At 42.8% G+C, this 23,535-nt stretch overlaps 2 protein-coding genes across 3 annotated transcripts in view; one reads left to right on the top strand and one right to left on the bottom strand.

Annotated features, from left to right (window-relative positions):
- The window catches only part of Mtfr1 (mitochondrial fission regulator 1), a 36,986-nt gene extending 29,300 nt beyond the window's left edge, over positions 1-7,686 (top strand). For both annotated transcript variants that reach the window (XM_052180763.1, XM_052180764.1), the window contains 4 exons: positions 2,243-2,475; positions 3,917-4,157; positions 4,973-5,141; positions 5,882-7,686. In XM_052180763.1, the coding sequence (XP_052036723.1) occupies positions 2,243-2,475; positions 3,917-4,157; positions 4,973-5,141; positions 5,882-5,950 (712 nt within the window). In that variant the 3' untranslated portion in view covers positions 5,951-7,686. The remainder of the gene's footprint in view (positions 1-2,242; positions 2,476-3,916; positions 4,158-4,972; positions 5,142-5,881) is intronic.
- A 5,820-nt stretch (positions 7,687-13,506) lies between these two features.
- Pde7a (phosphodiesterase 7A) overlaps positions 13,507-23,535 on the bottom strand; it is a 76,348-nt gene continuing 66,319 nt past the window's right edge. The window contains exons 8-13 of the mRNA XM_052180762.1: positions 19,808-19,939; positions 19,248-19,339; positions 18,247-18,391; positions 17,589-17,685; positions 17,003-17,083; positions 13,507-15,285 (exon numbers count right to left, since the gene is read on the bottom strand). Of these exons, the coding sequence (XP_052036722.1) occupies positions 15,119-15,285; positions 17,003-17,083; positions 17,589-17,685; positions 18,247-18,391; positions 19,248-19,339; positions 19,808-19,939 (714 nt within the window). The 3' untranslated portion in view covers positions 13,507-15,118. The remainder of the gene's footprint in view (positions 15,286-17,002; positions 17,084-17,588; positions 17,686-18,246; positions 18,392-19,247; positions 19,340-19,807; positions 19,940-23,535) is intronic.

The raw sequence follows: 23,535 nt of genomic DNA, 5'->3' as shown, positions 1-23,535 counted from the left end.
AGTATTGGTTTTGTGCATGCTTAACCATCACTTCACTGACTGGACTATGTTATATCCCCAGCCCTCAAATGAGCTTTCTCTGTGTAGTCCAGGCTAGCCATGATCCTATTGCTTCAAGTTCTGGGGTGGAGGCATGTTAACCATGTCTAGCCTTTTGGAAGTTCTTGTGAATTTATTTTTCACTCAACCTTTTAAAAAAATTTCCTTAACTGGTTTTCTTAGTATTAGGATAAAAAAGGAACATTAAGTGAGGCTTTGTAAGCCAATCACGTCCCTACCCTCTACCTATTCCAGATTTAAAAAGGTACTATTATGATGTTAGGTACTACTATGATGTTAGGTACTACTATGATGTTAGGAACTATTATGATGTTAGGCGTGCTGAGGGCTGGGGAAGAGCGGGCATTTATTTATTGCTGGCTTTCCCAACTCCAATAAGCCCACATAAAAAAACCACACAATACAGTTATTATAAGCTATATGCCTAGCTTGGGCAGACCTACCATTATACTAACTTATTCCCCAGCTTTAAGACCCTCCGCTACTTGTGGTTTCTCTTGGCCATGTGGTTCTGCCCCACCATGTCTCCCCCGCCCCCCTTCCCTTCTTCTCCTCCCTCACTCTCCAAAAACCTCTAGTCCCACCTGTACCCTCCACTGCCCAGTCATGGGCTCTAGCTTTTACTGACCAGTTAGAATGGGTAGAAGGTTCATATGAGATCACCTGAATACCTGTGATTGTGCTCGTCGGGGGCAACCTCTCTCGAGGAAGCAGAATTAATATCAATACAAACAGCATCAGAGCAACCCACAACATTTATTCCTCAAGTTTTTCCATTTCCAATCTTACAGGTGAAAAGGCAGCTTGCAAACATTCTAACAAAGTATAAAGAGGTTTGAACAGAACACCTGTGTTCAGTTCCCTAGCCAAAAGCCAAGTCATTTATATAACTCTCAAGCAAAAACAAAACAGCTGGGACTTTCAGGGAGTGGGGAGCCAGAAAAGGGGAAATCATTTGAAATGTAAATAAAGAATATACTGAATTAAAAAAAAAAACCAACTAATTATTAAATAACATTTCAAAATAACCCTTAAAAAAACAAAAACAAAAACCAGCAGTGTCAAGTTAAGTGGAAGTTGGATTGTTAAAGGGGTTAATTAATACCTGTGATTAATATTTGGTTGGCTGAAACAGTATGGTGGTACTGCATGTAATCCCAGAACTTGGGCTGCAGTAGGAAGCTGGGCTGGCTGCCTGCCTAGAGAGTTTTAAAGAAGCCAGAGCTGCAGAGTGAGTAAAACCATTCCTCAAAAACAGAAACAAGCAGCCCGGCGGTGGTGGTCCACGCCTGTAATCCCAGCACTCTGGGAGGCAGAGGCAGGTGGATCTCTGAGTTCGAGGCCAGCCTGGTCTACAGAGTGAGTTCCAGGATAGCCAGGGCTACACAGAGAAACCCTGTCTCGGAAAAACCAAAAAAAAAAAAAAAAAAAAAAAAAAAAAAAAAAGATGTGGATGTCCTCTTTTCTTGCCAGCGCTTAATTTTCTCAGAAAGTTGAAGTCCTTAGTCCTTAGTCCGGCACACTGCAGTTGTTTCAGCTCTTTAGAGTAGCCCAGGTTAGCTTCCAACTTACTACAAAGTAGGCCAGGCTACTTTGAATTAGTGATCTTCATACCAGGAATTATGATTGCTTCCTATACTCATGAAGAGTTTTTCCAGTTTTGAAATGTTCCCAGCAATTAGAATGTCAGACTTCAGGGAGCAGTGTTTCCAGTGCTCTGACTTTGACAGTGTGGGTGTAAGAGAAAAAGGACATTAACAAGTCCCCTTTCCTTCCAGTTTCTGGGATGTGAGTGGATCATATTGTTCCCATATTTCTTGTTTGATATGCTTTTGAATATGGGAAATGCTGGTACTAGACGACAAAGCCAGGGCCCTACAGAAGTGCTCATACATTCTTGGTTTGATCTTTCCGTTGGTTATGATTAGATTGCCATTTGGAAGATGAAATTTTTCAGGTGAAGACAAAAAAAACCCCCAAACAATCAGTAACCCTTCTGGGCTCCTGTGGTGCCTCTTGACAGTGGTGGGGGAGCCACAGGCTCTGTGGACAGTAAAGGAGTGGAGTGCTGGTGCAGAGCTGGAGAATACAGACTTGTCTGAGAGCCTGACGAGCAGTGTGTAGGAATCTACTCAGTCTCCTTAACCATCTTGTGATGGCCACCTTTATGTTTTCCTTGCAGGGCAGAGGTCAGGTCCAAGCCTCATCTTGAGGAGGACCCTCCTTGCTTTGAGAAGCTCCCAAGCAGGCACATTTCCTTACCAAACTTGTCCGAAGACAAGCCTTGTCCACAGCCGACACTAGCCAGCGAGGAGGCCTTGCAGAAGATCTCTGCACTTGAGAATGAGCTTGCCGCCCTTAGAGCGCAGATCGCCAGGATCGTGACCCTGCAGGAGCAGCAGAGTCCAAGTGCAGGTATGGAGCACTGAACTGGCTTCTGGGACTGCCAGTGGGAAGGGCAGTGCAAAACCTGATGATGTGATGGACTTTGGTTTGAGAATAGGGAAAAATCTGTGTGGCAAACTCTGAAATGCCTGCATTTGAAGGGGGCTGTTATGAATGGCTGCTCTATGGGAAGTTTAGGTTCCTCCACCCGATAACCATTCTTCTCAGACTTGAAGACAAAATGTGGCTTTCTGTCTGATGAAAGGAAGCATTTCTGGGCAAGACTTGTGAGAAGTGCTATTTACACCTGCACAGCCCTAGGTAAACATCTAATACTCCTTCCTTCCCTGCTCTAAATCGGGTACAATGGTTCTTGTGTTACCAGGCCCCTGTGGCATTACGTATGGAAAGTAATTAATAAATGCACACCACAGGTACCTAGTGCCCCCCCCCCCCCTTTTTTTTTTTGGTAGAAACCAAAATCAGGATTTCATCTAATCCTATTGGTTTAATTGGGGCACTTTTTTCCCCATGGAGAAGAAACTCTGGCCTTGAAATCCTAGCCTGGTAGTCTGTTGGAAAGCAGTGGTTGTTTTCCTGTTATTTCACAGTCCTGCAGACATACGTAAGTGCCCAGTGTCTGAGTCATGTTGCTTATGGTGCTTTGGGCTCTGGGCACAGGAAGGTCAGGGTGGTCTCAGTGATTTGCATAGAAATGTGCTTTGCATATCAAGTTCTGGCTTGTTCTTTTGTTAACTTGGAACTGTTTTCTTTACTTCCCTCTGCTGGTAAACTAGGGAAACTACCATAAATAGGAGATAACTTTGCAAGTTTGTTGTGATGTCTTTAGTCTGAATATTCCCAGTAAAACTCTTGTGATGTTAGTATTTACCCAAGCTCTCGCTTGTATAGTTCTGCAGCAGAGACAGCCAACTTTGAGTTAGGCAAAAAGGACAAATTTTAGGTATTTTATTTCTTTAAGTTAGATTACTTTTTTGTTTGAAAATTAAGTTTGATATTGTTTTGTGGGACAAGGCTTTTCTCTGCATGAGTGAGCTGGAATTCATTATGTAGATCAGGTTGGCCTTGAGTGTGGTGTGATCCTCCGCTTTGGTCTCCCAAGTGCTGGAATTATAGGCATATAATGATGTGAGTTTTTGTGGTGCTGGATTGTTCAGTAGTATGCATTGAGGATAGATGTGTATGACTGCTTTATAATTCTGCTAAGAGTGACGATGCTGCTCTCCACAAACAGGTGTGTGTCTTAAACACATCTGTATTCATTTGGATGGGACTTTTCCATGGGGTGAGTTTGGGTTAAGATTCAGACATTTCTTAGTAATTGAATTGCATTTTCCTTATATTCGTTTTAAGGATATTGCTTTTAGGAATACAGAAGTCTGTCACATAGTTCTACCTTTACAAAGTGATGTTTTCTTGCCTCTTACCAGAATGATTGTTTCTTTTGTAGGTTGCTTAGATTCTTCCACATCTGTTACTGTAGCACCACCACCTCCTCCGCCCCCACCTCCTCCCCCTCCATTGGTGCTCCACCAAAGTACATCTGCTCTTGATCTGATTAAAGCACGAAGAGAGCAAAGACTCAGTGCTGGGAAGACACTGGCCAAGGGCCACCCAAAGAAGCCTGACATGCCAAATATGCTGGAGATCCTTAAAGACATGAACAGCGTGAAGCTGCGCTCAGTCAAGAGGTGAGGCCGCACCTCTGCTCTGCTCCCACCGCGCTCTTGGAGCCTGAGTACTAGGAGTGTCAGGGTTAGAACATGAGTACTGAACCATTTTCCCTTCAAGAAAGGTCTGCAGCTCTGAGTCCTCCACACAGAGTGGCCAAGGGCAGAGAATGGCTGTGCTTTAGGCAAGCTTCCCAATTATCATCCTCTGGTGTGTACTCTTTTGTTTGTGTTTTTTCCAGACAGGTTTTGTGTGTGTGTGTGTGTGTGTATGTGTGGTGTGTGTGTGTGTAGCCTTAGCTGTCCTGGTGTGTATGTGTGTATGTGTGTGGTGTGTGTGGTGTGTGTAGTGTGTGTAGCCTTAGCTGTCCTGGAACTCAGGTCCACTTGCCTCTGCCTCCCAAGTACTGGGATTAAAGGCATGCGCCACCACTGCTGGCACTCATTTCTTAAATGTGTGTGGGGAGGTCAGAAGATGACTTCTGATTTGTTCTTGCCTTCAGCGAGTCCTGGGGGTTGAATTGAGGCCATCGGTCTTGGTGGCAGACACTCTTAGCTGTTGAGCCAGCGAACCTGTCCACATGTACTCTTTACTGTGTGTTCTTATGCCTTCATGAAGGCATGGGATGCGTGCACCGTCTCCTGGAGGCACTGGATACTTCTGGAAATGCAGCCCTGACCCTTTAATTGACTATGCACTCTCATGTTGAGGTCCTAAGTCCAAATCTCCCTCTTGTTACTAGCAGTGGCATAGTTACCATTTGCTGACCACCGAGAACCTCTGAAGGACATCCACATATTGACCTGTCCCCTTGGTTTCTACTCCTTTCTCAAAGGTCAGAGAAAGATGTAAAACCTAGGCCAGTGGATACTACTGACCCTGCTGCTCTCATAGCAGAGGCTCTGAAAAAGAAGTTTGCGTATCGGCATCGACACAATAGCCAAGGAGAAACTGAAAGAGGAATTCCAAAGCCAGAGTCAGAGGCCACCTCGGAGCCAGCCCTGGTGAGTAGTAGTGCTAGGTGGAGATCTGTAGGCTTGTGCCCTGCTGGACACTGTTGGGGCCATTCTGTACCTACATGGAGATTGTAGCTAGCTAGCTGGCTGGGGTGGTGGTGGGGGAGGAGGTTCATTGACCTTTTGTTTGAAACAGGGACTCAGGAAATCCAGACTGGACTTAAACTTGGTTTGTAGCAAGGCTTACATCCTGATCTTGCTACCTCCAGCTCTAATGCTGGGATTAAAGTAGTTGTGCCATTGTGACCAGCAAGGATGACATGTTTGTATTTCTACTTTTCTCACTGTAAGTTAGTTGTTTGTTTGGAAATCCGAAACTTACAGAGAAACGTAAGTAAAAAACAAAAACAAAAACAAAACAAAAAACCCAAAAACCAGAATCTAATCCTGGGTTTCAGTGCATATCACTTTCCAATGTTAAATTTTCCTTGCAGGATTTTATTTTCGTTTTTAAGTATAATAAAATTAAATTCAATCTAATAAAAATTTCATTATGATAAAGTATATATAGTATTTGTATTCATATTTTAAAATATTTACTCAAAATAAGACAGGATCATTTTCTCCTGGGGCGCCTGGTGAGGTTTACCAGTGAGCTCTGGCATGGGCTTGTATAGTGCTGCATCTCGGAGACTGAGTGGACCACTCTGCTACTAACTGCCTGTCGTTTGATGAAGATACTTGCTGACTTATTCTATGCTTTGTGTTTTTTTTCTTTTCTTTTCCAGTTTGGCCCACATATATTGAAGTCTACAGGGAAAATGAAGGCTTTAATTGAAAATGTTCCAGACTCCTAATGGACAATGAATTCAGAAAGACTCCTGGTTCACCTGTTGGCTTGCAGAGCTGAGTTTGGCTAGTAGAAATCACCAGTATTTAGTAAATTCCTGACTGTAGTGTTCATTGGTCTCCTTCTTAGCATAATTAGAGGAGTAAGAAGTAGTGAAAGCACAGATGTTGGTGTGGCTCCTATGAAGTGGTCAGTTCTGGAGCTCTCCTTAACACACTTGTATTACGTATGTTATCAGTTCTTAACACTAAAATCTGTGCAAAAGTTTTATATGCACACATTTGGATACAAAACGATGTAAAAGCTCATGGTGAATGACATCGGAGAGGACACTGTTATCTTCTTCCTCTTTGAACTTACTAGTCAGTGATGAGCAGCTGGTACCCCAGTAACATAGCACACTGGTGGAGCCGGGAATGCCTCGGACAGAACATGAGTATCTTCTCACTTTCTGTTTTCTGGAGCTGAGTTTACATAAACAGCAGAAGATGTTTACTGCTGAGTCTCGGTATTGCTTTCTGTTAGAGGGAAGTGAGGACCAGGAAGGCTGTTTACACCTCATTACCACTCAATACTGGGAAGCAAATGTACTTCTCAAGTAGTAACAAGTCAAATTATTGAATTAAATCATTTCTTAAATAAAAGCCAGAATGTATCCTCTTTCTTATCAGTTTAATAAGTGACCTCATAAAGATGATTTATTGCAAAGTTAACAATTTGTCTTAGTTAAGGTTCCTATCACTGTGATGAAACACCATGGCCAAAAGCAACTTCGGGGCGGAAATGGTTTATCTCACTCACAGTTCCATATAGCAGTTCATCATCACAAGCAGTGAGGGCAGGAACAAGCAGGGCAGGGTCCTGGAGGCAGGAGCTGCTGCGCAGGCCACCGAGGGTGCACTGCTCTCACTGGCCTGCTTTCTTACAGAACCCAGGACTACCAGCCCAGGGTTGGCACTACCCACGATGGGCTGGGCCCCCAACCCCAATCAATCACTAATTAAGAGAATGCCTTACAGCTAGATCTTATGGAGGTATTTTCTCAATTGAGGTTCACTTCCTTTAAGATGACTCTGTGTCAAGCTGACAAACTGGCCAGCACAATACTTCTAGAAATGTCAGCATAATTGAATTTATAATTTTGATATGTTGGTCAAAATATCCTTTATAATGAAACATTACTGAATAGGTGAATAAATTCCCTTTAAGCTATTTATTATTGGTCAGCCAATGAATTACATTATGTAGATAAACCTTAGGTGTTATTAGAAAACTGCCTTTGTTATCTAGGGCTTGGAAGGACTTGTTATAATCTAAAGTACTTAGTAGTTTTCATGATTTTTGTGTTTCTGATAGATTCTTTAATGTCAGACTCTCTTACAATGAGTAAATATTTGGATTATTTAAATCTAGACTAGTGGATCTTCCCAGGAAAATTTAGAGATGAGAAGTGTAGACAGTATTTTAAGTTATTGAAAATAGGTGTTCTAAATCATAACAATGATTGGGCTATTTTTCATAGCTTATTTAGTTTAAATTGTGGTATGTTTTTGCTGTATATTGTTTCTAAATATTTTATATGGTTTGAAAACTGTCTTTTATGAGATTCAGAAAATTTGCCTGACCACATATTTTGACCTAAGAAGTTTATATTTATATCAGTATTGAATTTGGCTAGCATTCTACTATATGAAAGTTAATATTTTAAAATAAAGTAAGCTGTTGAATTTTCTTTTAATACTATTATCTATTTGTACATTTACCTCCATGTCTTTCCTTTGTAGCTTAATTCCTTTTGCTGACATGTTGATTTAGGATAACTTGTAATGCATTTTTTAAAATTTTATTTATCTTATGTATATGAGTACACAGTAGCTACCTGTCTTCAGACACACCAGAAGAGGGCATCACACCCCATTACAGGTGTTGTGAGCCACCATGTGGGTGCTGGGAATGCAACTCAGGACCTCAGAAGAGCAGTCAGTTCCCTAACTGCTAAGCATCTCTCCTCCAGCCCCTACCCTTGGATATATTCCTTAGAGAGCTGTGTTCTCCGTCCCCCCTACCCTTGGATATATTCCTTAGAGAGCTGTGTTCTCCGTCTCCCCCCTACCCTTGGATATATTCCTTAGAGAGCTGTGTTCTCCGTCCCCCCTACCCTTGGATATATTCCTTAGAGAGCTGTGTTCTCCGTCCCCCCTACCCTTGGATATATTCCTTAGAGAGCTGTGTTCTCCGTCTCCCCCTACCCTTGGATATATTCCTTAGAGAGCTGTGTTCTCCGTCCCCCCCTACCCTTGGATATATTCCTTAGAGAGCTGTGTTCTCCGTCCCCCCTACCCTTGGATATATTCCTTAGAGAGCTGTGTTCTCCGTCTCCCCCTACCCTTGGATATATTCCTTAGAGAGCTGTGTTCTCCGTCTCCCCCTACCCTTGGATATATTCCTTAGAGAGCTGTGTTCTCCGTCCCCCCCACCCTTGGATATATTCCTTAGAGAGCTGTGTTCTCCGTCTCCCCCTACCCTTGGATATATTCCTTAGAGAGCTGTGTTCTCCGTCTCCCCCTACCCTTGGATATATTCCTTAGAGAGCTGTGTTCTCCGTCCCCCCCTACCCTTGGATATATTCCTTAGAGAGCTGTGTTCTCCGTCTCTCCCTTCCTCTTAGCCTGGTCTTGACAGAGGAAAGCCAACCCAGGAGGCCTCCTACACAACACAGAGCTGTGAGCTGACCACTGTATATGACAGTGCTGTGGGAAGAGAGTGTGAGGCAGAGCGCTGCACTTGGAGCCACGCGTGATCCCGGGCCAGTGAGACCCCGCCTCAAAGACAAGGCTTAAACTTGTAGGTCACCTAACTTAGTCAGCTGTGGAGTTGCCCGGCAAAAGGAAACTTAGTTCTTGTGACAGGCTGTCACAGCATCTCTACACTTAACCACAAGGCTAAAAGGCTGACAGGTTATCATGGGATTTGTCGTGCACCGTCATCCATTACGAGGGCTTCATGCTGTGTGTGTTGCTGTTTTCACCATTCTTAGCTCCCCTCTGGAGCCTGTTTCCTGGAAATTCTCTAAGTAGGCTAGCGTGTCACTGTTTAGTGGTATAGCAAATAGAAAGAAAACCATAGTAAGTAAGGACCCAGCATCTCACAGTTCCTGAGGAAGCTGTTCACTTCGGACTAAGAGTTGTCTGTCTTACAAAAGTCCTGTTAAATGGCCCTTTACTACAGGCATAGTTTTAATATTCACTTCATGATGAAAAGCCACAATTTAAGGACAGGCTATTTCATCAGAAGGTTTTTACCTAATATTTCTGTCATTATTTTCCAATGGTTTTTCCCCGATTTCTTAACCAGAGGCTTTTTTATTAGAGTGAATATCAGAAAGTAGTATCTTGAGGGTGATAAAAACAAGGAGCAGGGACAGCTGGGAAGTCAGCCTGAAACCCTGACACTGGCAGCAGGGCCTAATGGGCATGCTCGCAGCAGAGCAAGGTTCACGGCCCTCCTTCCCGACATGGGTGCCGTGGTGAAATAAATGACCAAAGGGAGCTCACAGCAGCCGTTCATTCAGCTGCGCTTACTGTCCATTTGTCTTTATTGGTAACTATTTTAGAGGTCAGAACGCCACTCAGAAGATCTTGGTGAAGCCCTTAAAACCACGTCTGTCATTGTGGACACAACTTCCTAAGACCACACTCTCGCTTCCTCAGGAGAAACTGTGAGGTAGAGGAAAGAAAACAAACGCGCACGGGGAAGCTCACAGGAGGGCTGAACTCCATGCTCTGTAACCGCGGCCTCCAGTGTGACACACGAGTCCTCCGTGCTGAGCCCCAGTTACCTGTGTACCCGAGAAAACTTAGCCCTTTCCTAGTCTTTTTTTTTAGTATAGAATAGAGTTTATTCAGGGCATGGGGTGGGAATTAAGGGGGGAGTGGAGGCAGACAAAAGGGAGAGAGTAGAGAAGCAGAGGCCGGCCATGACCACATGGAGAGAGGGGGAGGAGAGCCCAAGAGAGGACAAGAGATGATGAGAGTGAGAGGGGTAAGAGAGAGATAAGAGCACCCTTTCCTAGTCAAAAATGATTATTAAATGGAGAACCCAGTTTTCTGCTAATCTGTGTCATGGAACCCTGGGGATTTTCATGGCAGACAAGAGTTACCTGGGCTGTATGCCTGTGCCTAGGAACTTTGAGTACTTAATAAACGTATGTTTGTGTAACACCCTTCTCATACGGGGCCCTGACTCACTAGAGCAGGAGGCCCTTTGGGTGGTGTGTGTGTCCTATAGAGACCCCATGATAGTAGGAACCTAAGGGTGTCTCCTACTGGCCATGTGAGCATAAACACGGAATTAACACATCTGCACACTGGGAAGGAGTCCCCTCCTGGAAGCCACCAACCTGGCACCTTGTCAGACTTTTAGTGTCTTGGGCTACAGCATCTGAAGTAAGCTGACAGACAGACTTTGATGTTTCCTTCAAAACTTTATATTTTTTTTATAAACTTTAGATAAAATAATAAAAAAAACTTTGATACCATTACAGTTTCCTGAAATTTTTTACAAGACATATTCAAACAATGAATACTTCAAATTTGCTACACACACACACACACACACACGTACAAGATAGGTTTTTTAACATAGAGTACTGAATCAGCTGAAAGCCACAAATGACTAAGTCAGCAGGTTTCAATTTTAAGTCAACAGCCAACAAGAAGCTAAACATTGAAAATAATGCTGTTTGTCTTTCCCTTTCCATCCTACCAGATTCTAAAGATGGATTCCAGGATAACTTACAAAACTTAGACATAAAGTTTAAAAGTAATTGATAAAAGTTATTAATATTTTACTCAAAGTATCATTTTCAATACTTGGAATGTATAATCAAATTTGAATGCTTAGTGACTTAGGCAAGAAACATAAATGGTATTAGTTTCCTTATTAAGCTAGTCTATCAAACAGTATCCCAGCATTACCCCTCCTAGTCAGTTCTGAAAACTAATTACAAGCACTTCGTACACATTTTTCTTTCACCAAGACAATCTGAACAGAGACCCTGGCTGGTAACTTTGAATGCTCTCTAAAAGTTGAATACAAAGTCCCTTGTTCTACATACAACAGGAAGCAAACATTTACTGTACAGCTCCAGCATTACCGAGCCACTTCTGTACATTTCTTAGCAGTTACACGATAGCTCAAGGGTACATAGGAACTCCACATAACTTGTTTACTGATGGCCCAATTTCCTCTGCCCTATACCCTGAAACGGAGGAACATAAGAGACGTCTTATGTTCCTGTCCGTTCACCCCGCGTTGCCCTGGTGGTGGCTCACTCTCCTGAAGACCCTTGGGGGTCCTCTTGGTGCCATGCAGGCTCTTAGTACAGAATGAGTGCAATTTCCAAGTTATGTTTCAAAAACATGTCAAAGGTGTGGCAACTAGTTTACACATTTCTTTAAAAGAAGTATGCATTACATTAGTTACTGGTTTCAATCAGCAATTACGTTAAGATATAAGTTTGTGACAATTTTAAATAGTTTTAAATAGGAAACATCAAAACATCAAAAAAGTATTGTGGAAAATACCATTTTCAGAGCTGTGAAGGGATTACTAGCACCTCTAACCTATACCTCAGGTACAGGATATTTTTTCCAGATTTGTAAAGGACATGTAATTTTTGCTTTTTTTTTTTTAATACAAAGAGATTCATTACAAACTATTATGTTTAGAGTATAATGTTAATGACCATGTTAAAATAAGACTTGTTAAAATTTTTTCTCACCTCTAAAGCAGAGGCTCCCTCACCTACCCCAACTCCCTTCCAGCAGTGTGTTCAGACTTCCAAATGGCTGCTTCATACTCAAAAATTCTTTTAAGTGTCTAACATCTCTTGAAATGCTATGAATTGGAATACTACTCTGAATTTGCTTTTAAAAAAAGTGACCTAAGTGTTTCCTTAAATTCTTTTAGAAAAACCAATTGTTCAAGGAAATAGGTTGAAGCAGGTAATTCCCACACAGCTGTAGAAAACAAACTTGATGGGTTTGGGGACACCAACAAGGCCACCCTTTAAGAAGCCGAAACAGGAAAGCCAAACCTTCGTGTTCCTAACTTGAAGACAAGCACAATCAGAGCAGAAGGAAACAACCACAGAGGCAGTGTAGCCTGCCTAGGCAAACTCAACTGAAAAAGGGCGGTAGGAAGTAACATCTAATGGAGCTGCCAATCAAGCCACCGTGAGAGGCAAGCAGGGCGGGAGGTACCCAGTCCAGAGCTCCGGTCTCAGCAGGCATCCATCGGTCCCCACAGGGAGATGGATGCTTTAGGGAGCTTGTGTTCCTTGCTCACTGAGTAAACCTTAGCTGATCCTAATGTGGCTTCTGAAGATTTGCCTAAAGGGAGAGAATGATTGGTAGTTATGTTTCTCATTGCAAATTAAAATGCCAAGACCCTTCTTTGCACTATCATTACTGTGAACTTGTTTAAAGTGATAGTGGCTTACAGGAGAGTTCCTCAGACCCCAGACAAGTCAGATAGCTGTCACTTCAGGAGTGGCCGTCATTCCACTTTGGGTAATGGCTATTATCCTGTCCCCATGCTGTCTAAGGGGAGCAGCATGTGGGCAGGGGTGACCACCTGAAGTGAGGCTAGTATAAACTGAGGTGCACTGTAAGCTTAAACATACTGCATTTTGGAGACTGAGCAACTTACTTATACTAAAAAAAAAGAAAATATTTTGGATATAGTAGAATTACTAAAGTTTTAGCTTTTGTAGAAAATATTGGGAAATCATTCAAGTGAGTTCACCAACACTTGTACTTTCTTCTTGGAAGTAGGAACATATATGTCTGATCTTAAAATCTGAACTGTATCCTTCTAAGGAGTTAGGTCTGGGAGGGAAGAAAGGCCGCTCTTAATTGGCACTGGGGGTGGTAGCATACACCTTTAATACTAGGACCCAGAAGCAGGGAGGTATCTGTGAGTTGAGGCCAGCCTGTCTACATTGTTACCAGGCTATCTGAGCCTAAGAAGACCCTGTCTCAAGAGAATTAAGTGGCTATTTCTTACATTGCTTTAGAAAGGTCAGGAATATAAACACAACTGGTGAGCTGGGTGGTGGTGGTGCACACCTGTAATCCCAGCACTTGGGAGGCAGAGGCAGGCGGATTTCTGAGTTCGAGGCCAGCCTGGTCTACAGAGTGATTTCTAGGAAACCCAGGGCTACACAGAGAAACCCTGTTTCGAAAAACAAATCGAAACAAAACAAAAAAAATCTAACCCCCACAACTGGTATTTTATCCCTTTTAAGCGTGTGATTTCTTAGGCAATTTCCAACAAATGCTAGGAAGTACCATCCACAGCACACAAGACTGACCAAACTGACCCAGGCCTCGCCACACTTGTAGGGTGCAGAGTAAGGCTTATATACTCCCAGAAGACAATGTTTGCACACAGCTTAGACTGCAAAATACCCATGACTGAATGGAAGAGGCAGCAGCTACCTGTCACCTAAGTAACTCAGCATGTGAAAAGGATTCTGTGGTAAAGTGCAAAGATAAAAAATGAGAAAAGACCAGTTTTTATTCATTGAAAGGTAACAGCAACAGGCACATGTTTAAATGAGTGTGGCAAAGCCTTTTACAAATGGCTTTACACTCAAGCTTTCTCCCAAGAAGATGGCTGTTGCAACAAACTGTAAACATAATAAACAGTCTTTAACAGTAACAAGGGAAATACAAGGTAACTGAAAGAAAGCACCGTTTCTCTTACACTAGATTACAGTTGTGCTTGCTCTGCATAAGACCACTGAAACAAATTACAAAAGTGGAATGTTTGAAGTCTAAAATTAGTCCTTAAATTTTATCCTAGAAAACATCTATTCACATCAAAAGGTCCACCAAAGGGTAATGTTTCATCAAAGTGGGGGAGGGGGACAAGAAAACAATGCACTTTTCAAATCAAAATGAGAAGTTTGGTCACTTAGCTTTGTGCATAGTTTAAGGCATCTGGAGCAATCTTACAGCTTCACCTACCTTCCCCTCCCCCAAGTGTGGCTGCTCACTACGTCACATTCTAGAACAATAAATAAAAGCTTACATTTCTAATCCTTTCCCACATGAACGGACAGAACATGCACAGCCATACATGCACAAACATGCACGCAAACACACATCCATACGGCCAAACACAACATACCTCTCACGTACTGCAGCGAAAGGGACTTTAGTACCCTTGATTTGAAGGACACACTTCCCTATCCCACTTTATTTCAGATTGGCAAAGACCCTGAGCGGATTATGGTATGTTAAACATTCTACCTTTTCCTTGCATGTGTAGGTCAAGTGTACAGTAGTGAAGACAACATGCAGTGTCTTCACTGCAGAGTCAACACAGGTAGGACGTTGGTGTTCCTTCCCTCCCACGCCAGGTTAAAAACTAACAGTTAAAAAAGGAATCTGCATTGCTAAACGCTGGAGTGAGGAGCCTCCTGTGGCATCTGTGGTGACTAAATGCTTAGTCTCCAGTGCACAGAACAAAACAGCAGTGGGAGGGCTGATGACACTGACGTCCAAAGAAGAAAAGGCAAAGGCTGCGAGGAGCTGCAGTCCCCAGCTCGGCTGACAACGGTCAGTGGCTCCTTTACAAGAACGCTCCGAGGCAATCGAGAACCAATATTTCAGATTTGATTTGTAAACATTGATTGATTCTTGCCAGAGGCAGCAGAGGCTGGGCACTTCACATTTCTGTTTTCTCAGAGAGAATGTAGTGGAAGGGACAGATGCGCTATTGTATGGACTGGTTGCATCAAGATTGCTGCTGAGGTTGAGTTCAAGTTTCAGGGCTTGAAGGATACACACTTTGAAAGCACACCTAAAAACATCTTCCTTTGTTAATCCTTTCTGGTTCTCCTGCAGAGCTTTACATATTTAAGGTTTCATACAAAAGCCAGATGCATATTGCTGTATATTCATCTTACCATTAAAAAGTGGGCTCATATGATCCAACAGAAGACATCTTGATAAATAATGCTGGCACCATTTCCTTGGAAACCTCAGCAATCAGAACCAGTTCTTCAACTCAGGACCACTTCACATTTCCACACTCTTGCAGGAGGGAGTTGTCCCACCGGTTCAGGGCTATGATAACCGATTTTCCTGAGTTAGTAACTGTGAGTTCAACTCAAATGCAGCATTGGATCCTCGCTGCTGGGCTGCTGTCTCTGCAGTCCCTTCCAGCTGGCTTTATTCAGCCCCACATGTCCCAGCATTGTCTGTGACAGCCTCGTGTCTGAAAACCTGGCCCACTCTGTAAATAAAGGCTCCACCAGGTAAGTCATAAAACCTCGAGAAACAGAGGAAAGAGTCATTAAAATATGTCTTGAATTGATCTTTAAAACATCTAGAGTTTTAATGTTCTTCAGTTCCACTCACGTATTAGCCAAAATATTAGCTTTTAAAAGATCTGTGTGCGTGTATGTGATTTACAAACCGGGATTTCTTACTATTCAGTGGCGTTCTAGTCTGTTCTATTTCTCTCAGTTGAACAAGTACATCTTACTTAAGCTAACATATGTGGTGGCCATAGGGCACTAGAACACAACTCCAGGGACATTCTCAGGGAGACAACTGCTGGCCAAGAGGGTTCACTGGGTTTGGTTCCACTTCCTCAGGTGTGATGGAATATCACACCTGGCATGGCTATTTTATTTAACTCAGAATGTACAATGTCAAAACTCCTGAGAACAAATAGTCTAAAAAATTAAACAATTAGTTTACTATTTTCACTATTAAAGTGAGAATGGCCCAGAAGATGTGAGGGTCAGAGGACAGCTTGTGGGAGCTGGTTCTCTCCACCGTGTGGGTCGGCTTTTCAGGTTTGATGGCAGGCACGTTTACCCACCGAATCATCTCACCAGTCCTTATTTTCTTCTTGAGAGGATCCCTTTCCGTCCCTAAGGATAATCTTGAACTTCGGATCCTCTCCTCACCTTAAAACTGGTGAGATTTTAGGCATGCTCAGCTAAAATCACAACTTAAAAAATGCATGTTTTTATTTATGTGTGTTTTATACATGTTCGAGTGTTCTCGGGCTGAGGCCAGAAGAGTGTCATAGCCCTTAGGGCTGGAGTTCTGTAGGAACAAACGGAAGTGGGTGCTGCTAACAAACCTCAGAAGAGCAGCATGTTCTTAACCACTGAGCTCTCTCCCTGACAATCAGAACAGCAGAGCTATTGTCTTGTTAACTCCACCAAGAGAGTTACCACCACAGGAGTCAGTACTGATCCCCAGGTTCAGCACCATGCAAGCTGTGCCCATTTGCTACGTCTCTGTCAAGTCAGTCCCTGCTGTTCTACAAGATGCTTTGTAATCACAGCACAGGTGTCAGCTTGCTGCTGTGTCCTCTCCACTGCATTATGACTGTTAGTCCTGAACTTCTACAAACTTGACCTTCCTGATGCTATCAACACCGCTCACTATGTTCAACCTAAATTCTAAGGCCCTTCCCAACCCCGGATCCCCAAATACATTCACCCTTCTTTCTCTACTTTTAAAGCCCAGTACAATACACTCGGCCTCAGGCAATCCTTCCCATGTTCTCCTGCAAGCCTCGGCACTCGCCACAGACAGAACACGTCCTCGTGCCGTCCAGTACGTGGTTAGCTCCCTCAACAGTAGGAATGTGCTCCCCCCCCCACCCCAGGTACAGTGGTGACTGTCACGGGGCAGCACAGCCAAAGGCACATGAAGCACGTGTGAACGTCAGTGTTCTGGAAACCTGGCAGTGGGGACTGCCTGCCTGCAGATAGTGCAAGGTGGCTTTTGGAGGTGACATTTGATCCTTCAAGAAGGGTCCCTGAAGCAAACAGGAGGGGCTCGCAGGGCAAAGAAAAGGGTATATATTGTCATAATGGTTAAGATGTCCTCAACGGTCCTACAAATTACAATGAGCATAATCTGGAAACTTTGTTTTGAATAATTTTCTATTCTAATCTAGTCTTAAGAAAATCAAAATAAATGATTTTTTTTTTAACAAGCTGCAACTAAATGTGCATAGTTACCAATTTGGATGTTGGCAATAGACTCAGTCTGACGATCACAAAGTGGACTCACACCCAAATGGTACTTTTTTTCTATATCTCCTGTAAATTTAAAAAAGAGAACTGTTAAGATGCAACACATCTGCTGGTTAAATCTATAACGAATACCGTCACCATAACTATGAATTTACTGAAGGAACATTATAGAATCCTCATGAAAGGATTAAACTTTAAGTTAGTGATACACAGAAAGCTTGCCAAATCAATACCACTATTTAAACAGACCAAACAACAGTTTTTGCTAGGTGTTCCTCCCAAGACTAATTCTGTCAGTTCTTTCAGACATGCCTCGCATGTTCATATGATCCTGCTCTGCACACAGGTGAAGGGACGGGGCAGTTTCAGAGCAATCTCTCTGCAGAGAAGTTTCCAGCCCACTTTCTGTGTCCTCATGAATACCCAAGGTCACTCAGTTTCAAACCTCGCTCCATGTGTTACTGGTTATACACACATGAAGTACGAGTAGTTGTTAAGAATATAATGCATCCACTATGAGGCTCTCATACATGGCTGGGCCTGAGTTTATCCACATGTGACTATGACCTGCCTTGGTGGAAGAATTCCTCCGTTACTTTTTCACTCCACTGCTTGCTTAATTCCCAGTTCCGACATGGGTTACAAATATCAGCACATTTCAAGGCCATCTAGCAAACAAAATATTAAAAGGGTGTTAAGGAAGAAAAGATCTCATTGTACCACGTTTAAACTGACTCCAGCAATGGGGAAGAACACTGAAGAGAGAAAGGAGCCCTGGGTATGTAGCTCGGGGAGGACATGTGTTTAGTGTATATGGGATCCAGAACCAAATAAAAGCCAGTAAAGAGGAAAGTACTGTAAAAGAAAATCACTGTTACATTAACTTTATGCTGCTACTGATCTACCAAGTATCCGTGCAGAATGCTGACAGTGATGCTAGCCCTGTTAAACTAGAATTACCCTTGACAATCCCTAGGAGACACAATGACTAGATCAGTCATAAAATATAAACACCATCTAGTCCTTGCCCCTCTCTCCACGAGAAAACTCATCAGAGTAGTCACTGTTGACAGGGCGGCCTCTCCAGTATGTCCTGGAAGGGAACATGCTCACTGAAGAATTTCTTTCCTCCCAACTTACCCTGAAAAACTACCTGCTATATTTCATTCTTGTTCTGCCTGTCACATGATTTACCCTGGAAACAATCTTTGCAAGTTGCAGAACGTTACCTGCAGAACCAAATGCCTGTGTCTGCCATCGTCAAGGTGTAAGTCACCTTTATCCAAGTGAGATCTAAACAATGACAGGTACTCGTTCTGGCGGCTGATGTCCGTGGCTAGTATCAAAGCACCTATCTGAGCTTCCATTTCTTGCCTGGAATTACAGAAATAATAAGGAGACATTTAGTACTTTCAATTTATTTTCTCCCTTAAGCATAAGTATTCAGAAAGCTTTACAAAGCCCTAAGATAGTCAGCAAGTTGCTTTAAACTTGATATATTGTATTGTGAAGAGTGCATTTAAAATTATGAAATTAACTAAAGTAAAACTAAAAGTTTGCGTGGAAATACCACAATGCAAAGAAGTTGAAGGTAGCGTCTTTATTCTATCAGCCAAAGTCAAATTATTTGCTTAAAAGGGGGGAACAACCAATCTAACACCATTATGCTGTTTGAGAAAATTCTTAAGCATTTTTTAAGAAATTCATGTATGTATAGAAAACAATTTTGTCTTATTTTTTTGGTGCCCAGGACCTAAAAGAAGATTCAGGCAGAGAAAACACTAGCCCGTTCACTCATCACTGAGACATCTGAGAAGGATGCTTAATGAAATAAGCGTCCTGATAAAATTCTACACAGCAGTTTGATCAAGGGGGAGAGACGGGTTTGGCAATTAGTAATACAGGCTTTTCTTCTGGGGGAACCGACAGGCTGGTTCCCAGCTCCTTCACGGTGCCTACCATCAGGGAGGTAATTCATGTCTGCGCGCCCTGTGAGCTAAATGTTGGAGCTGGGAACTGAACCCCGGTCTCCAAGAGCAGCAAATGCTCTAAACCGCTGAGCCCTTTCTCCAGCTCCACAATCTTGATATTTTAAAAACGATATATTTAGTTTAATAAAATTCTACTCAGCAGTTTGATCAAGGGGCCAGAGATGGGTTCACTGGAAACTGGAAGTTATGGAGCAGCTGAATAATAACATAATTTTTAATTAGTAATTAATCCAACTCACCTGCTCTCCAATGGCAAGTGTGAGAACAAACCAGATTCTCTCAACAAGCCCACTGCGGATCTCCAGTGGTGATGCTCCAGGACTGAGGTATTCTACAAAAAGGGTTTGTTACCTAACAGTCATTTCTGGACATGAAAAACCATTTGTCAGTAATAGAAACTAGGTTAAAGCATTAACATTACTAGGAAATTTACCTTGACTACTTTCATTTCCTCAAAACATTAAACACTGTAGAATACAGGATATTAAAATTTTGTTAATTTATCTGTGCATGTGTTTATTTGTGGGTGAGTGAACGCATCTGTGGTGTGAGCAGCGTGCACCCATGCATGTGGGTAGAGGCCGGAGTCAACCTTGGATGCGCTCCTCAGGAGTCATCCACACTGATTTTTGAAAGGGTCTCTCACTGGCTTGGGCCTCATGGATTAGGAGAGGCAGGGCTGCTAGCGAGCTAAATCCTCCTGTCTTTCTCCTTAGTGCTGGGATTTAAGCACATACCAAAAAAATAAACAAACAGCATCAAACCAACCCAAATTAACTCCCAATGAACCGGTACTAACCTTGTATAAAGTTGCCAAATAATGGTTGGTTTTAATAAGAAACGGCTGGTTAACCCCTGGGTGGTCCAGATCGTGAGTGGCAGCTGCAATTAAGCTCAGCAAGATATCCCAAGGGGTTACAGAACTGGCAAGCTGCCGGAACAAAGCAAGAGTCAGCCCCGCACACGCACGCCCACCTGGAATACACTCCCCAGCACTGGGAGCCCACCAGTGGGGACAGTGGCTCTTCCACTGTGCCCGTTGATTTCTCAGCGGGATGACTGTGGGTGTCATGGCGCTCCAGCCTGTGGCGCTTCACCAGGACAGTGTAGGCTGTTATGAAGCACGAGGCTGTTATGTGGCTGCCTGAGGGGCAGGAAGGGCTTCACTTTCACCAACTAAAATCAGCTAAGGTAAGAAACCCTCACTCTCAGAAACAACTGCTCTAAACTGACAAACTGGGCTGAGTATTTTCATTCTACCAATGGATGGCCACATTCAGGACCCTTTTCACAATGCATTCATGCCAGAAAGGTAATTTCATTGATAGCAGCAATGTAACTTAACTCTTACTGTCACCAAACTTAACAAAGTAACCATTGTCAAAGTTTATCAGCTGACTATAGGTTTCAGCAATAAACCGGGCCACCTTCAGCCTATCAGCAGCTATCACAAGGCTCCCCTTCCTGAAAACTGACACTCATCCGAAGGCCCAACTCCAGGAACCGCATCCTCCCATCTCCTTTACATTGCTGCCAGAGCTGCACTCATCTGCTTGTCTTTATTTAGGTTTACTTGAAGATAATTCGTTCCTTTTACAGCCCAGTAAACTAACCTGACAGTGAAAACTGATGAGCATAAGTCGCTGATAATGCTAACTTGTGAAGGAGATGGGAACACAGAGAAATGTCAACGAGACAATGAACTAGTAAGGCCACGCCAGAGTAAATCTTTATGTCACACATTAAAAGTTGTGCTCAGGGAGGCCGGCTGGGAGCAAGCAGCGTGCTCCAGGCCCTGCAGAGCAGAGGATCCAGCCCTGAGGCCTCACTATTATCACTATTTGCAGATGACATGACAGTATACTTAAGTGACCCAAAAAACTCCACCAGAGAACTCCTACAGCTGATAAACAACTTCAGCAAAGTGGCTGGTTATAAAATCAACACAAGCAAATCAGTTGCCTTCCTATACTCAAAGGATAAGCAGACCGAGAAAGAATTTAGGGAAACGACACCCTTCACAATAGCCAACAAACAATATAAAGTATCTTGGTGTGACTCTAACCAAACAAGTGAAAGATCTATAGGTCAAGAACTTCAGGTCACTGAAGAAGGAAATCGAAGAAGACCTCAGAAAATGGAAAAATCTTCCATGCTCGTGGATTGGCAGGATTAAGATAGTTAAAATGGCCATCTTGCCAAAAGCAATCTATAGATTCAATGCAATCCCCATCAAAATCCCAACTCAGTTCTTCACAGTTAGAAAAAGCAATTCACAAATTTACCTGGAATAACAAAAAAACCCAGGATAGCTAAATCTATTCTCCACAGTAAAAGAACTTCTGGGGGAATCAGTATCCCTGACCTCAAGCAATACTACAGAGCAATAGTGTTAAAAACTGCATGGTATTGGCACAGTGACAGACAAGTGGATCAATGGAATAGGATTGAAGACCCAGAAATGAACCCGCACACCTATGGTCACTTGATCTTCAACAAAGGAGCTGAAAACATCCAGTGGAAAAAAGATAGCCTTTTCAACAAATTGTGCTGGTTCAATTGGAGGTTAGCATGCAGAAGAATGAGAATTGATCCATTCTTATCTCCTTGTTATCTCACAAGCTCAACTCCAAGTGGATCAAGGACCTCCACATAAAACCAGTCACACTGAAACTAATAGAAAAGAAACTGGGGAAAACCCTTGAGGACATGGGCACATGGGAAAAGTTCCTAAACAGATCACCAATAGCTTATGCTCTAAGATCAAGAATTGACAAATGGGATCTCATAAAATTACAAAGTTTCTGTAAGGCAAAGGACACTGTCAAAAGGACAAAACAGCAACCAACAAACCAAATAACCCTATTAAAAAATGGGGTACAGAGCTAAACAAAGAATTTTCACCTGAAGAAATTCAGATGGCCAAGAAGCACCTGAAGAAATGTTCAACATCATCAATCATTAGGAAAATGCAGATCAAAACAACCCTGAGATTTCACCTCACACCAGTCAGAATGGCTTAGGTTAAAAACTCAGGAGACAGCAGGTGCTGTAGAGGATGTGGAGAAAGAGGAACACTCCTTCATTGCTGGTGGGATTGTAAGATGGTACAACCACTCTGGAAATCAGTCTGGTGGTTTCTAAGAAAACTGGACATGACACTTCCAGAGGACCCTGCTATACCACTCCTGGGCATATACCCAGAGGATTCCCCAGCATGCAATAAGGACACATACTGCACTATGTTCAAAGCAGCCTTATTTATAATAGCCAGAAGCTGGAAAGAACCCAGGTATCCGTCAATGGAGGAATGGATACAGAAAATGTGGTATATATACACAATGGAGTACTATTCAGCAATTAAAAACAATGAATTCATGAATTTTTTAGGCAAATGGATGGAACTGGAAAATATCATCCTAAGCAAGGTAACGCAATCACAAAAGAATACACATGGAATGCAATCGATAAGTGGATATTAATTAGCCCTGAAGCTCTGAATACTGAAGATACAATTAGCATATCAAATGATTCCCATGAAGAAGGAAGAAGAGGGCCCTAATCCTGGAAAGGCTTGATCCAGCATTGTAGTGGAGTACCAGGACAGAGAAAAGGGAGGGGGAAAGACAGGAGAATGGATGGAGAGAAGAGGACTTATGGGACATATGGGGAGGGGGAAACTGGGAAAGGGGAAGGCTTTTGGACTGTAAACAAAGAATATAGAAAATAAAAACATATATTAAAAAATTACAAACATTAACTAAATTGTGTTAAGTGCTATGAAAGGAACAAAGTCATTATGAGGATAATTAAATTTGAGCCTTTGTAAAAAGAAAAAAAAGTTGCGCTCAGTCACTAGTCACGGATGCCTCCATCTAGGAAGCTACACTGTGTCTTTAACATTTTTACTTATTATGAGGAGGACAGGACAGGGGCCAGGATACAGGCTCGAGGGCCAGAGGCAGACTGGTACAAGCCGGTTTTCTCCTGCTGTCTGAAGGTTGGTTCCTGACTCAGCACTGTTATGCACTAAGTATCCTGACAGCCCTGTAAGGCGTCTTAAGGTAGAGAAGATGCACAGTTTCTCTTTATATTATACAAATTAGGACATGGAAGAACGTAACAAAAAAGTGAAGAAAAAACTCCTCTTCAGAATATGTAAAATGGTTTTAAAAATCAGACTTTTTGACTATATTGAGTATAATATTTTTTGTTAATTATTTGATAAAGTCATGCCTGTTACAGTGTGTGGATCACATTTACCCAACCAGTCCCTTACCTCCTCCCCGGTCCATCTCTCATTTCCCCTACAAAGTTCATGTGCTCTTAAAAGACCAAATTCCACCCAAGCCCGTTTGTGCTGCTCATACACACTCACGGGTATGCAGTCCTCCACAGCAGTATATTCAAACTTGTAGGGCCCACACACTTAGAGACTGACGGTCCTTGCCGCAAGAGCCCTCGACTGTCAAAGTTCCTCTGTCTGCTGACTTCACGCTACGACACTGTGTGGCTCTTGTGTCCTCC

The sequence above is a fragment of the Apodemus sylvaticus genome, chromosome 4 (genome assembly GCF_947179515.1).
Source record: "Apodemus sylvaticus chromosome 4, mApoSyl1.1, whole genome shotgun sequence".
Lineage (NCBI taxonomy): Eukaryota > Metazoa > Chordata > Mammalia > Rodentia > Muridae > Apodemus > Apodemus sylvaticus.
Note: the sequence above shows the minus strand (reverse complement) of the source record. Positions and strands in the feature narration are given on the sequence as shown.